The sequence below is a fragment of the Trichogramma pretiosum genome, unplaced genomic scaffold, assembly GCF_000599845.2.
Source record: "Trichogramma pretiosum strain Unisexual culture from Peru unplaced genomic scaffold, Tpre_2.0 scaffold15, whole genome shotgun sequence".
In the NCBI taxonomy this organism is placed as follows: domain Eukaryota; kingdom Metazoa; phylum Arthropoda; class Insecta; order Hymenoptera; family Trichogrammatidae; genus Trichogramma; species Trichogramma pretiosum.
This window is the reverse complement of record NW_019641686.1, coordinates 2,361,069-2,376,141: the sequence shown is the minus strand read 5'-3', so window position 1 is coordinate 2,376,141 and position 15,073 is coordinate 2,361,069. Positions and strand designations below refer to the sequence as shown.

The 15,073-nt window shown below is 34.5% G+C and overlaps 2 protein-coding genes across 9 annotated transcripts in view; one reads left to right on the top strand and one right to left on the bottom strand.

Moving 5' to 3' along the window:
* The first annotated feature begins 231 nt into the window (after positions 1-231).
* Positions 232-2,023, top strand: LOC106657403 (GPN-loop GTPase 3). The gene is made up of 5 exons (XM_014378929.2): positions 232-415; positions 486-578; positions 665-861; positions 936-1,333; positions 1,609-2,023. The coding sequence occupies exons 2-5, from the start codon at positions 534-536 to the stop codon at positions 1,779-1,781; spliced, it is 813 nt and encodes a 270-aa protein (XP_014234415.1). The 5' UTR covers positions 232-415; positions 486-533; the 3' UTR covers positions 1,782-2,023.
* A 564-nt stretch (positions 2,024-2,587) lies between these two features.
* Positions 2,588-15,073, bottom strand: part of LOC106657365 (protein alan shepard-like) — a 31,099-nt gene continuing 18,613 nt past the window's right edge. The window contains exons 2-11 of one of the 8 annotated variants that reach the window (XM_014378836.2): positions 12,775-13,263; positions 12,376-12,587; positions 12,202-12,260; positions 11,540-11,685; positions 7,698-7,855; positions 7,438-7,603; positions 7,106-7,327; positions 6,753-6,845; positions 6,505-6,678; positions 2,588-6,317 (exon numbers count right to left, since the gene is read on the bottom strand). In XM_014378836.2, coding sequence (XP_014234322.1) covers positions 6,526-6,678; positions 6,753-6,845; positions 7,106-7,327; positions 7,438-7,603; positions 7,698-7,855; positions 11,540-11,685; positions 12,202-12,260; positions 12,376-12,587; positions 12,775-13,263 — 1,698 coding nt within the window. In that variant the 3' untranslated portion in view covers positions 2,588-6,317; positions 6,505-6,525. The remainder of the gene's footprint in view (positions 6,318-6,504; positions 6,679-6,752; positions 6,846-7,105; positions 7,328-7,437; positions 7,604-7,697; positions 7,856-11,539; positions 11,686-12,201; positions 12,261-12,375; positions 12,588-12,774; positions 13,264-15,073) is intronic. The other 7 variants (XM_014378831.2, XM_014378832.2, XM_014378835.2 and 4 more) reach the window with 7 other exon arrangements.

Genomic DNA, 15,073 nt, shown 5'->3' with positions numbered 1-15,073 from the left:
TAAATAATTTTCCCTAGCGCGTTTTATAATTGACTCTAAGAAATTTTTCAGTTAATTTATCGCATTCTCACATCGTGTTGGCATGTTGACACTGAACCATCGACGGGCTCTCTTGACCTCTCTTGACAGCATATACAGAGTCTCAGACCCTTCAACAAGCCAGGCCCAGCCAGACCGAATGACAGTGATAGACACCTTTTTCTTCTTTCTTACATACCTATTACTTATACATTATACATAAGCCGGGTAATTGAAATCGCTATTGACCAACACCAACGGCCCCAGCCTGCTGTGGACTCCGTAAATTTAACATTGCGAGCAGTGGCTCCCTCACTATAGTCTCTATAGCCGGTTCGATCATCGATGCCTATTCATTCATACATTTGTCACTAGCCGTCACTTCGTCAGTCGTCAGGTAACGAAAATATCAGTCTTCGCTCGCGACGCGTCTGTTCAACACGTGTTTGATTAGTGAGTTATTACAGGTTACGGAGAAACGTCAAACATTTAATAGATTGAAAAATTATATCAACATGAGGTACGGTCAAATAGTGATTGGTCCCGCTGGTTCTGGAAAGGTAAGTTTTTTCGGAATTGTAATTTATGAAATAGCTTTTGTTCTTTTTTAACTTGATTATTTTAACATCGAGCATTTTTTTTTCAGTCGACCTACTGTTCAGCAATGCAGAGACATGCTGCCAATGATAGAAGAACAGTTGATGTTGTTAATTTAGATCCAGCTGCTGAACATTTTGACTATAAACCTCTTTTTGATATCCGTGATTTGATTACGGTTGACGATGCCATGGAAGATGAAGAATTAAAATATGGCCCCAATGGTGGTTTAGTATTTTGTATGGAGTAAGTAATGTTTTTTTGCTTAAGTGAGCAATCAATTTGATTCAAATTTAACAATTTAATATTTTTGCTTTCAGATTTTTAACTGAAAATTTACCGTGGCTTGAGGAACAGTTAGGAGATGTTGATAATGATTACATTATCTTTGATTGTCCTGGACAATTAGAACTTTACACTCATATGACAGTTATGAGAGATTTGATCAAGTGTTTGCAAAATTTGAATTTCCATTTATGTGTAGTTTTTATCATAGACAGTCAATTTATTGTGGACCCATCTAAATTTTTGTCTGGAACGATGGCTGCTTTGACTGCAATGATTAATTTAGAGCTACCCCATGTTAATATTTTAGGTAAAATGGATTTACTTTCAAAAACAGCAAGGAAACAATTGGATAAATATTTGGAACCTGATCCATTAGAATTATTAATGGATGAAGAGGAAGATGAGTATTCAAATCTAACCCAAACATTAGGTAATCTACATAAAATATATAAAAAAGCTATAATATGAATAATTAAGAAATAATTATTTCTCAATTTAAAAAAGTAAATTCTGTAAACCATTTTTTGTTTTATCATCTGTTCAAAAATTATAGAAGTTGTTAATTAAAACTCTACTTGAAAAAATTGCTTCATATAAATTAACTTCTGTAGCTAAGACTGTAAATTGTTTATATTTAGCTTATGCTGTTTTGTATAATTCAATTAAATCAATTAAATCATATTCAACAATTTATTTTTTTTGCAGGTAAAGTAATAGATGATTACAGTCTAGTAAGATTTTTACCTTTAAATATGAAGGATGAGGAAAGTATAGCAGATGTAAAAATGACAATTGATAACATTATCCAATATGGTGAGGAAGAAGATGTTAGAACAAGAGATTTTGATGAACCAGAGGAAGAAGAGAATGAACCATAATTGAATGTATTTAAACTTGTAAATAATTTGTAAATAGAGCCTTTGAAACAATCTTACCATTTTTGTACTCATAATTGTTGATTGAATGATTAAAAGTTTTATCAAGCAATAATTTACTATTTCATTTGTACAAATTAAACTTCTAGGACAAACGTTGTAAAAGTTATTAATGCAAAATGCTGTTGATGGAAAGGCTAGCATATACTACAATGTAAAAAAACTATACTAATTTACATTTATGGATTTTTTTTACAATGCCAATAGAATCTAATAATAACCAAGTATTTATTTTATGCCATTCATTTCAAGAACCTACAATTATAGTGGAGGGAAAAAAAGTATAAATGATAAATAGACTCACTTTTTCACCATTTTCATCATTTTATTGAAAATTCATATCTACCATAATCGCTTAACTTTATTCTTCATCTTAATGTTCTTAGTTTTAAAATTTATTTACATACTAACTTAAAATTTAAAAGTAAATTGAAAGTTATTTTTTTCATAACTTTCTCTTAATTAAAAACTAAAAATTAATTTTAACTTTTCAATTGAAAAAAATTATTAAAAGAAAACCTATCTTGTATTAAAAAAAATGTACACGATTCCTTGGACTCTGAGATTATTATAATTAAATAGTAAAATCTTGCAAAAATTGAAGGTATTGTTCACTATATAACAAAAATAGTAAACAAACAAATACTCTTATTTACAAACGTAAATAATACAAAATAAAAATAACGAAATTTGCCTTTCAACGCGGCAATATACGGGCTTTTAAAATGAAAAAATGTTTACTCACAATATTTTACTTACTGTTGTTTATTTTTATTAATATCAAAAAAATACCAGCGCAAAATCTTTAGTCATCAATCATTTAACATAAAAACTGTGAATTATACAAGGATCATTTCGTATCAAGTCACATCATCCATTTATTCTACAATGTACAAATAAACAAAGGAGTGGTAAACACAACTATTGTTCCCGCATTGTCGCTCAATGATTCAACAAGAAGAACTTAAAATTGGAGTGGGTGTCAGGAAATTTGAAAGCCAAAATCTCATACATTCATTTTGAAATGAATGTTTGTAAAATAAAGCAATTAAAAGCAGTTATACTATAATAGCCAACAAAAGAGAATTCTACTATTTATGAATTTATCTTTTTTTAAGCAAAGAAATTTTACGTATAGTAACACATCGTTTCGTTTCTCACTTGTAATTCGTAATATTTACAGAATTAACATTTTACAAGCGTTGAAGAGTTAAAAAAAATTGATTGAAAGGTTTTTTGAAATAGCTTTGACACAAAAGTATCGTCTTTATTTCTATAATAAACCATCCGATGAATTCCATTGCACCGTGCCGATTTTTTTATTCTTCCATTTTTTTCTTTGCTCTACAGCGCTATAACAGCAGCACTTTTTTATTTTTATTTTCATTTTATCGATTTTTTTTATATTGATGAACAGACTAAACGATACAACGCCAAAGCTTTTTTCTCTTGAGAAAAAAATCTGCTCATGTCTGAATTCTCATCGACGACCACAATGATTTTTCGTTAATTTTTTTTCCTGTTTCACTCGCTCAAATCATCTTTCACACTCGAACACACTTTCTCCATAAAACCTCAAATGAGCTCATCTTCAACTTCGGCTTCACGGACATTCGAATTTTTTTTCATTCTCACGCACTCTTTCACGCTCTATTTATTTTCGCTCTTTCTCGTGAAAAATATCACATTTTACACTCTAAGGGCGCTAAGAAAATCCTCAAATTTCAAATGGTTTGCCTACTGACTCGCACTTAACACGCTACTTCCCAGTCTTGTTTTTTCCTCTATGCTAAATCATTACTTGAGTTGGATACCGTAAATGCATCGCGCTGCTTCAGGATAATGTGGGGGAATGTGTGACGTCTAATTTTTTCATCATGCGGGACGTTTCTTATTTAATACTGAACTGTTTCCAGACCGCCCCGTCTCATGCATATGCTTCGGTCGAAGGTTTGATAATATTTATTTTCTGCAGCATTTCAATTTGCTTCAACAATTTACAATAATTTTTCTCAACATTTTTTCAATTTGATTTAACTAAATTAGTAATTTATTTTTATCTAGGATTCAATTATCTTCAACGGAAGCATACCTCTGGACAAGGCGTGCTTGTACATATTTTATCATTTTTTTATTTCAAACAAAAATTAATTGTACTTCATTAAGGATACCGTATTATTTATTTTCGTAAAATCATATAAAATTCATGTTGGCGAATTCAAAAATTTAATATACAAGTATTTTCTTGCTTTACACAATGATTACAACGAATTTTATTTTTTCTGGGATTTCATAAGTATTTCTTAAACTCTTTTTTAATTTCTCTAAAATAGAATAATCATTATAATTCATTACAATAATAAGTTTAATTCTACTTATAGTCAACTCTAAAAACTCGCATAAAAATATAAAAAATCTGCTAATTTTCTTTAAAAATATGTTACTTCGCAGTATCCTTAATGTACGCAGAGTTTTTCCGCAATTATTCTGCTTCAATGGATACTCTGCGAGTGACTGAAGTTAGTCTCATTATTTCCACTTTGAGTCTGCATTCCTTCACTCGAGTTGCAGATGAAGGTGATGATTGAAATTCTGGTAATTTATGCGAATCTTCTTTAAAAAAAAGGGTCATTCATTTTTCTCGTTAGAAAAACAACAGAAAACGATGATCAATAATAAAAAATTTGATTCTCTGCGCCACTCTGATCGTATCGAATAGTGATGCGTTCTGAATAAAGAAAATTGAACGCATCACTACATGCTTCGAAACAAAATGAACTCGCAGCATAAATGTGCAACTATAGTTTAAAAACTCACGTTACTCTTTTACAATGTTCAACAATGTGACTGCATTCTGTACTATGTAAATAGGCATGTTATCTTTCAAATACACTTTATTTTCTTCTTTTCAAACGCTTCTTCGATTTTATTTTTTCCCGTTTATTCGTTTCTTTATTTTTTTAGAAGATCCTACCTAAACCTCCACATTATCTCGCACAAAGACTAGCTTTTTCAAACGATCCAAAATAAACTAAGGGCACTTTTAGTGGCTTATGCCCTGACCTTCTTCAAGTTTCATGAAAAATCCAATTTTGACCGACGCTAAGATTCATTTTAACACACTTGCTCTCATATAATCTTTCAAAAGTTTTTACGGTAGAAAAGTTACGTCTGAAATATATCAATCTCAATGTGTATTTAAAACTGTTCACTGGCGTCTCATTGATCTGGAAAGTTTATACTAAACAGTCCTACAAATTGACCTCATGTATAATGATTATAATTTATAAAAACAAATAAAAACGTACAATAACGTGTACATAAAAAATGTACACTTAAATGATACAATAAAATCACTATAAAACGATACCAAACCATTAAAATGATTCATACACGCACAATTAAAAACTAATTAAAAATAAAAATAATTTTTTTAACAAAACAAAGTTGATCATTGGCAGATCGACACGTAAATCAAATAATAAATGATAACTTCAAGTCAAAGTCATTTATCTTACAGTCACATTGATACAAAAATACACGATCGACAGGTCAAAAAGGCACTGCATTTCAATTCGCATTACATGAAGACGCTAATGAACAATATAAAATGGTAAAAATCGCACTATAAGGCAAGTATTATCAGTAGAATAGAAAAAAAATTCGAAAAATCCTTAGAGCTTTGTACATAAAGTAAGCCTCGTAAGCTGATCTAAAATTTGATTTTTCTCGAAACAAGAAACTTGGGAAGATTTTTCATTTTTTCTTTGTATAATTCTAAGCAGCGTTTTTAAATAGTTTCCAGTTAGTTAAAATATTTATTCACATTTTCTCTTTCTCTCTCTTTCTCTCTCTCTCTCTTTCTTTCAAGCGCTTAGCTCCATCGACTTATTTACGTCTTCATAGTTAATGTAATACCTAAAGTTATCCTGGAAGCCTATCAGCTTGATGCCTATGACTGCCCCATTGCCTATGTCGGTTGTCGTTCATATTATCAACAATGCGATGCGTTGGCGCATTGTGGAGCCGTCGTGTTGCTTTTATGTCCTTAAACTTAATCTTTTTTTTTTTTAAATTAATTTTCTGTGTTTTCTCTTTTTCTTTTTCATGTGTTTTTTGCAAGTCATACATAAATCAACACCGCGAGTATCGCTCTGTTCCTGCTCGCTCTTTTTCTCTTTTATTTATTTTTTTTCTTAAATTCAACATTCAATCATTATCTACTCGTTGCAAAATAGTAGCTACTTTCACTTATTTCATCTTGCTTGATAAAACGTATAAAAGACGGCTGGCAAGTCATTTTTATCGTGAGGAAGAATCTTATTTGACTTTACGCAATGTAATCTCTCCCAGTTAATCTTCAAATTTTTTCATAATTTTTTTTGTTGGATTTTTCTGTCATTTTTTCTTTAAATGTAACTTCATGTTCTGACAAACGCACCTCTCGCCTAACTCGTGTAACCCTCCGCGTAGTTGTACCTAAAAAAATGAAGAGGGTAGCGTTAGTTATCAAGAATAACACCATTTATGAATAATAAACTAATTATATAATATAATACTAAGAAAATCCCTAAGATAAACCTATCTTCTGCTCCGCGTACGAATTAAAGAATTCGTGTTTTTCATTGACGACTGTTTTTCTAATCTCTCTAAATAATCGCCTAACCTAACAATCTTGTAGTGTAGCCTACTTGGGCTGTTGAGCCTGGTATTGTTGATAGGAGTCGTCCGGTGACGCTGCATTGCTCGTCTGCTCTGAATCTCCAAGGGCCATGGGTGCATGAATGATACTCGGTGTTGGGTAGGTTGTGTAGGTCGGATACGCATGCGGGCTAATGTACTGCAAATGAAAAGAGGTGGTTAAATAAAAATGTACGAAAAAATGTTGTGCAAAGTATTTGCATTAAAACTTACGGAACCGGTGCCAAGATGCAATGTGGACATCTGAGTGGTTAATTGAGGAATCATACTGTATTGCGGATTGCTTGGGTCCGCTGACGGCATGATCTGTATTTTAAAGCAGACAAATGTTTTTCGTTAATATCAATTTTGTTAATACTTATTTGCATAATAATCTTTACATAAAAATACGAATACTCTACTTATTTAATTTCTATTCCAAATGCAGGAATTTACATAAACAAGTATAAAATTGCGCAAAAATATTACATAAAAAATGAATAACGCGTTTCATGCACGATGCAAAGCAGTAAAATCACGCGCGTAATCGTGCACAACGATCTCTATCTCTAGGTAGAAAAACTCACGTCGACCTGTTGCATGTGCGGTGGTGTCTGGACGAGATAAGGTGTGACCCAGGGTGTGCCTGGAACGTTGTAGCTCGGCATGGCTTGGCTGTAAGCGTGACGTCCATATTGGGCGAGGGTAGCTGCCGGCAGCATGTGGGCCGTCGCCACGCCGTTCTGTCCCACTGCGCTTGTCTCGTAATTAAGTGCCATATTTTGCTGCAAAATAAATCGTGGAAATGCCTGACACGACCATCGATTGGGACATGTGAAATTTTGTTTAACAACAACAGAGAGAAAAGATTGAAAAGGTAAGCTAGGAGAGAAGAAGCAATCTTAGCTATGATTATTACCGAATTACTCACGTCACCATTATCCCTCCATATTGTGCTCTTGTACAGAGACTTTTTTTTGTTGCCACCATCGGCGAATTTCACTAGTAAGGGGTCCTTTGCTCCATGCAACGATTTGCCGTTAAATATTTGTATGATGTGTTCGCACTTTTCTTTGGATTCCATTCTGTGAAGTAGTTTAGCAATTATTCAATCATAAAAAAGAAGAATAACAAAAAAAAAAATACAAGATAGCATAAATAATCATGTAGGATGTATACCTTGCGAATCCGACGCCTTTACTTTGTCCGGACGTATCACGAAGGATGCGTGTGGAGATAACTTGACCATATTGGGCTAGTAAAGATTCGACGTCGTTTTCTTTGTAGTTTAGCGGTAGATTTGCGATGTACAAGTTAGTCGGGTCCTGTTCTTGTTGCTATAGAAAAATACAACGAAAACATGCTATGCAATTTTTCAGGTTCTAGTGGATGCTGCACTCTCGCTCAACGCTTTTTTACTAACGTAAAGTAAGAGCACGTGCCTTAGATATACTGAGCTTTCTAGTGAAAACCTTTCTTTGTCAATTCTTTTATAGGGTAAAATTCATTGTTCCGGTACTGCCTCAATCGTTTGCTTCGATAGGAAGCACGCTTGATTTGACTAAACATTTTTTACATATCATTGTGACAAAATGTGAATTTAGTAGGCCTGGCCAAAACGATGATTTTTACTATAAATATATCATGAATTCAGATGTAACTCCAATCATAACAAAACAGTACCAAACGAATAAAGCAAATAAATACATGGTAAATCAGTGTTTACAAAAATCAACTGATCTATTAATAATTAATTTCAATGAAACAAAAATAAGGTAAAAATAACTCAACCGAAAATGCTACGTCAAATTGGAATAAATCTACAAAATAAAATATACAGAGATAAATAATAAGCAATGACAGTACTCGTTTTTACTATGAATATATATAATAGTAAGACTGCAGAAAATGCAAATAATAGCGGACATGATAGAAACATTTTAAATAGTGGTGGTAAAAACACTTTACATAGTAAAATTACTCGATTACAAGTATACAAAAAACAGAGTTGGCTTCTTCAAAAGTTGGACGTCAATATATAATACGAAAAATTTTGACATGCTACATTGTATCAAGTTACCACATTCTGGTGGCTCTCCCAATTTGCTCAATTTACAAAATAAAAACAAACAAATAAAAAAAGGATTTTCTACATTCTACCGAAACATATTTACGAAAGTTTTTGATTCTGTGATCAATACTACTGTAAAAATCGTGATTTGTAGCTGTAAATTACAAGTTTACACAAAAAAAAATGAAAAAAAGATGATTCGACACTGAGTGAACAATATTTTTTTCACATGGAGCACGAAATCGTATAGTTAAAGATATATCAAATCTACAGAGTAGCTAGATGAGAGAGAGAGTCGATCAAATTTTAACTACAAAATATTTTTTCAAAATTCACACATTGAACGAAATAAGCCAAGAGTTATATATATTATAATATCGAAGCATCAAGACTAATCACAGTGTATTAAACAACATGTATACGAAAAATAGAAAAGAAAAAAATATTTCGTATGCAATTATAAAATAAAAAATTCAAAATAGTTTTGTGTCTCGAAGAAATAGAAACATTCAAAGTTTCACAGAAAGAAGAATGAGTTGAAGAGTTTGCACAAGAACTTTATAACATAACACAACGAGTTTGATCAAAATTCGAACAAAAATTTAAGTGAAGTGTGAAAAAATTATTGTAAACAGTGTTTTCTCTTTAATTTCTTGTCATTCATAAATATCTGTTTTGCAAGAGATATTATAATAATATATAATATGTATAAATATATTAAAATATATATATAAATAGATATAAAAAGATAAGTATGTAAAAAAATAAGCACATTTTGAGATCCACCATTTCTCTCTCAAAAGATTGGCAATATATAAAGAAAATTAATTCTACGATTACTTAGATATGATACTTATACTTTGCGACACTTTACTTCAATCTTGCGAATGCATTAAAAAGAAAGAAAAACAATGAGTTATGATTATGTCACTTGTGTTAAGAAAAAAAAAATAGTAATGTTTCTGGCCTTCGCATATCATTTGCATGAAGTACAATGTAATGTAACTATCAGAGCTTTTCAATAAACTTAAGGTATATCGATAAACAAATCACTTGATCTCACTTATCAAAGGAAGTATATCTAGATTTCAATTAAATGTGCACACGCAATATGCACTCATATATTATGTTGAACATCGTGCTAGATTCTTTTGAATATTTTTTGCTGTTTCGTTGCCACTGTTTTACCATTTGGATTAACGGGTCTTATTTTTCGTTGGACGAGAAAATGAAGAATCTTGCACAATGCCTTTATATTTATATATTTTTCTAACCGATACATTAATCGTCGTGAATTATTAATAATTTTCTCAAAAATCTAATTTTTAATGATGCATGTCAAATTAAATAAAGCAAGCCGTATTATTATTATAGGCCAATTAAAGTTAACCAGCACCTTATTACTGCCAGGTTAAGTGATCGTTATTTTTGCACCTTTTTGGTTGTAATTAAGCAATGAGCGACTGTTAAATTGCGAACTACTCGATTTAAAACATCACGGTTAGCGATTACTAGTTCCATACGACTTTTAAACTTTACTCTACATGCCAATTAAGCAACCTTTATCCATTTTAGTTGGAAAAAACCTAACGCGAACGTTTTTGTTTCCATTCGAGGCTTTTAACTAGACAGAATACTTGAATTTAAAAAAAAAAATTTTTTTATTCGAGATGGTAACAAAAAAATCACCTAATCATGAGAGCTAGAAAGAATGTACAAATAGTCATATTCATAGTTATGTATATGTAGCCACATGTCCGATTGTTCTCTTGCGATCGTCATTACAGAAAAGCTTTTCATCTATGGGAAGATCCAACTTGGTATGACTAATGTTCGAATCTCAATTTTACGAGGTACTAATCGGTATTTTTATTTATATACGAATAATATTGTATGCTGCCATACACTAGTCGACGGAATATTTAATAAACTGTATCAAAACAATTAATTTAGCGCGACCCACGATGAAATATTGTGAGAACTTTTAACGATGCCTTACGCTAGAAGGAACAACAATTGATACTTTATAATCAGTACTAAATAATTGCTAAAAATTATCCAAATGATTATAACATCGACGATGACATCTGAAGTTCTCAAAATTTTGAAGTTTCGTTCAAACGGCACTGAGTTTTTTGAAAATTTTTACCTTATCAAAGCGTTCGCAAACCATGGATATCAATAATCAACCGAAAGCTTATTCATCAATTTCGTTACATTGTAACGAAATAACGCAATCAGCTCGATTAAATTATCATGTATAATAGCAATTAGCAAATGTAGTAGTCGAGGTATAGCAGCAAAAGCAAATCGACAAGGTTTGATAGGTAAATGATGATAAGATAGTAGCAAAAGAGAGAGATTTGAAAAATAGTCGACAGCCAAACGCGCCACTTTTACTATAGTTCCGATTATAATGGGAAAATTAGTACTTTTAGGGCTTCACTGTAAGCGACGCATGTAATCGCGTAATTCATGAAAAAATTTTTTGTTGCAAAATACATTGTTATAGATAAAAAATAGTACTGCAATGAAATCATTCGAAATCATTATCGCGTCAAAAATCAACTATTCAAAAATTAAGATAAATTCAAATAATTCATCTATCACATATGAATTTAACAAAATCCAAAAAATGTTAAAAAAACTATTAAAAAAATCATGAAAAAGAGGTTGTTACATTAGTTTATCATATTGTATATTACTTTATATTACTCTTATTTTTTCTTCGTTGTTCATATAAATATTTCGTTGAATAAGAATAATTGATCAGGATTATTATCGTTATGGAGAGTAAGGACGAACGGACACGAGTTGAGATGACGGACGAGAAAAGAGATAGAATTAGAAAGGATGGAAAAGGATAGAACAGAGTAAGAGATAGAGAGTTAGAGAGAGAGAAAAGACAAGAGAGAGAGAAAGGTTTACTGTTACTCTGGTATTACTGTACTTGCATGCACAACCAACGTACACTGGCCAGTCTACGGATCAACCAGATACCCACTTTCGCCATCTGCGCTTGGATACCCTTGGCGACCAGGGCTTTGACGGCACCCTCTGCCGCGACCGGTGACTCAAAGTCTACGAATCCGTAACCTGCAAAATCAAACAAAAGTCGATGTAATCAGGAGGTACATTTTCTTTTGGAGAACGTCTTACATGCTATCGTGTTTTGTTGCAAGACTTGGTCGTTTGTCTTGATACTATTGATTCATTGAGAACGTAAACAAGTATTGAGCGTTATTGATAATCAGGATAACGAACATATAGATATTCGTTATGTATATCTGATTTACTAACGCTCAAATAGGTTTAATATTATTTTAATCCAGTTCCTAATATAATAACGTTATGCTTTTTTCCGTGAATTTTATTGATTGCTTTTTATGCGTGATCTTTTTTAAAGAATACCACCGATAATCGATAAAAGCATCGGAAAAAATGATACCTTTATGTTTTTAAAGTAGTGCAACGTTTGTCACGTTTCAAAAAATGCCACTATTAATTAAATTTGATTGTAAAAACTACAGTAAAAAGCTGATTTATTCGATCTAGACAATGTAAATTAGTTATAAAAGTGTAACGAAAAAAGTAGAAAGTTCAATTAAGTACCTTTACATTTATTAGTGTTTTTGTCCAAAATCGCCTTGGTGGAAGTAATGGTTCCATACCTAGAAGTAGAGTCCAAGTGAATATTTTTCATCGTCGAGATCAAATCTCAAAAAGAGTCTCAAAAGAAAGACAAAAATCGATTTCATTCGGCCACAATTGATCGATTGAACTTACTGAGAGCACATCTGCACAAGATCCTTGTCGGTTGTATTTTGGTTGAGGCCGCGGATGTAGAGGTTGGTTTTCGACAACTGTTCAGACACCTGGCCTTGTATATTATTGCTAAGGTTCGTACTCATGGTGCCGCTTTGACTACCTGTGGCACTGCTGGAACTACTGTTTGTGTTCGCCGGAGACGAGGCGGTAGGAACTCGCTGTCCTCCGTACTAAAAAAGATCAAAGAAGAAAGACTTTGTTAGAATGCATGTTTTACTTTGAAGATGCTCGTTGCTTCGCAGCGCGGTACAAGCAATAAAAAAATATAAAAAAAAAAAAATTATACAAAGTCCATACAAAGTAATAATGACATCCATTAGAGATGAGCGTAGCAGGTTTGTCGTTACTCATACTAACCGACGCGTGCTGAGCGTAAGTAGTGGCACTGTAAGGATTCGCGTTGGGTGGCATTTGTTGAGGGTTAACCGGCAGCTGAGCAGCCGCCGCCGCGGCGGCAGCCGGATACCGCGCGTAAGGCGGATAGCCGGCTGCGGCCGCCCCAGTGACTGCGGCTGCTGCTACGGCCGCGTGACCCGGTGCCGCCGCGCCCCAGCTGGCCGTGGTCGCGGCAGCGCCGCCGCCTCCTGCTCTGTACTGCGTGGGATTGCCGCCGCTGCCGCCGCCGCCACCGCCGCCGCCTCGGGGGCCTCCGGTAGCGTTGCTCTTGAGGCCGCCGCCTCCGTGGCCGCCGCCGGTCTGGGCTCCGCCGCCCGCGGCCGGACCCACTCCGCCGACTCCGCCGCCGCCTCCGGTGCCACCACCGGCTCCTCCGCCACCGCCGCCTCCGCTGCCGGCCGTGCTGCCACCGTTGGCGCCCGCGTACGTGGGTCGCGGTCCGTTAGGGCCCTGCAACATACACAAATATAACTTTAGTATCCCAATCGTTTTTCATCATTACTAATATAGAAAACATCTTTCAAGTAAAATTTACATGGACATATCCATCAATAAGCTTTCTGCGATTTCAGATATGGTATCACCATAATCTACTGATTAATGAACGAGTGTGCTACGGGCTCGTAACTATCGAGAGCTTCATCAAAAACCTCGACTGCTTTGCTAATATTCTAGTTGTAGGCATAATCTGTAGATTCATTACTACTGTCTCGTGTTTTGAAGTAAGCGTAAGCGTATAATAACTCAAAAAATTGACGTAAAATAATTGCGAGGGTGACAACGTTACAAGGGTGAAAAATTCTAAATTTACATTTAGCAATATGAACACTTTTCTACTCGATTTCTCTTTTAAAAACTTCGCATTACTAGGATACAGACATAAAATATTTTTATAGTTGCCGTGACTCGCGACTGCGAGAAAAAATAGCGCTACTTCTGTCATTTTCGTTGCAAGCACGGGTGTACGTGCGACTTTTCTTATATTAATTGGACTTGCGTGTGTATGTGTTGGTGCGTGCGCGCGCGCGATGCGTGAGTGTAGATATTATTTGCATAATAGCTGCTCTTTATTTATAGCGCGGCAGAAACGTCTAACTTAATTATACACACGGCTCGCATTGTGTCGGGATAAAAATTTTTGTCGATTGACTCGAGCACGTTACTTGGAATTTATAATCGTGGCACTCGATATGCCGTTCATGTTCCAAGGATATGCGTTTAGATGTATATTTTTCGACTATACCCGATGTGTCGGATGAGAATTTGGTTTAATTAAGAGAATAATTTATTAGCAACGATGGATTTGCGCGTATAAATATAGCTTTAAAAGATTTAGTGCCGCTAGAATATCTTATACCGAAAGATAATTTCCTACCATTGCACCTTGTAGACAAAAATTGTAACGCAAATGAGCGCAAGCATAAATTAATGAATGTAAAAAGAGGTAGGAAAAATTAAAAAATGTTAGCCATCTAGATCGATGACGCGCGCGTTGGAAAAACAAAAAAAAGACGCTTTATCGACCATTCCACTTAGAGATCGCTCGAAAGAATGCAGTGTGCATACCATCAATGTGTATATCTTTTTTGTTCGCTGTCATCCTCTCGCGAAGGCATAAAACGAGAAACAGAAAAGTTGAAATGCCGCGTGCGCGCGCATAGGTAAAATGCTTTAATTTTATACGTCGAGTTTTCTAATGCGGAGGTAGAGGAGGCTGTAAAAGTTTACGAGTGCACACACACACACACACACACCCGCGTGTACGATAAGCTATCGCTTCGAATACACTGCAAGCCATACAGCGATCGTCGGTAATAGGATCCGGTTTTTCGTTAATCAAATCAGCCGCTGTACAATATTTCGCCGCATCGCATTTACGCGATAATTATTCGAGCATTTGGCGAGTCTCGGGTTAGAAAAATAACAAGTGCATCGTTTGCTTCTTCACGAGCGGTAGCAATGATGCGCGTCATAACGTATACTACGTATACGCAGGCCGTCGCGCGCCATTCTCCCACGTTTTATGCTTATAGCTGTGTGGCGTATGATAATTAGACGCTGCCGCTGCGGCTGCACCTACGCATCCGAGCAAACAAATTAAAAAGGTCCGGCTCCCTCTGGCAAACACGAAAGAGGTAAATTTGCGGGGTCATATATGCGTGCTCTCGCCCGCGCGTGTGTGCGTATATTACGTTCATATTTATGCAGGAGCGACGCAGCAAGTGTGCGTCGGTGTATACACGCAGACGACTACCGCTAC

Excerpts from the sequence above, each read along its gene's own strand:
- LOC106657403 (XM_014378929.2), top strand. The coding sequence starts at position 534 with ATGAGGTACGGTCAAATAGTGATTGGTCCCGCTGGTTCTGGAAAG. Across the intron at positions 579-664 it reads GTCCCGCTGGTTCTGGAAAG|TCGACCTACTGTTCAGCAAT; the intron begins GTAAGTTTTTTC and ends TTTTTTTTTCAG. Across the intron at positions 1,334-1,608 it reads AAATCTAACCCAAACATTAG|GTAAAGTAATAGATGATTAC; the intron begins GTAATCTACATA and ends TTTTTTTTGCAG.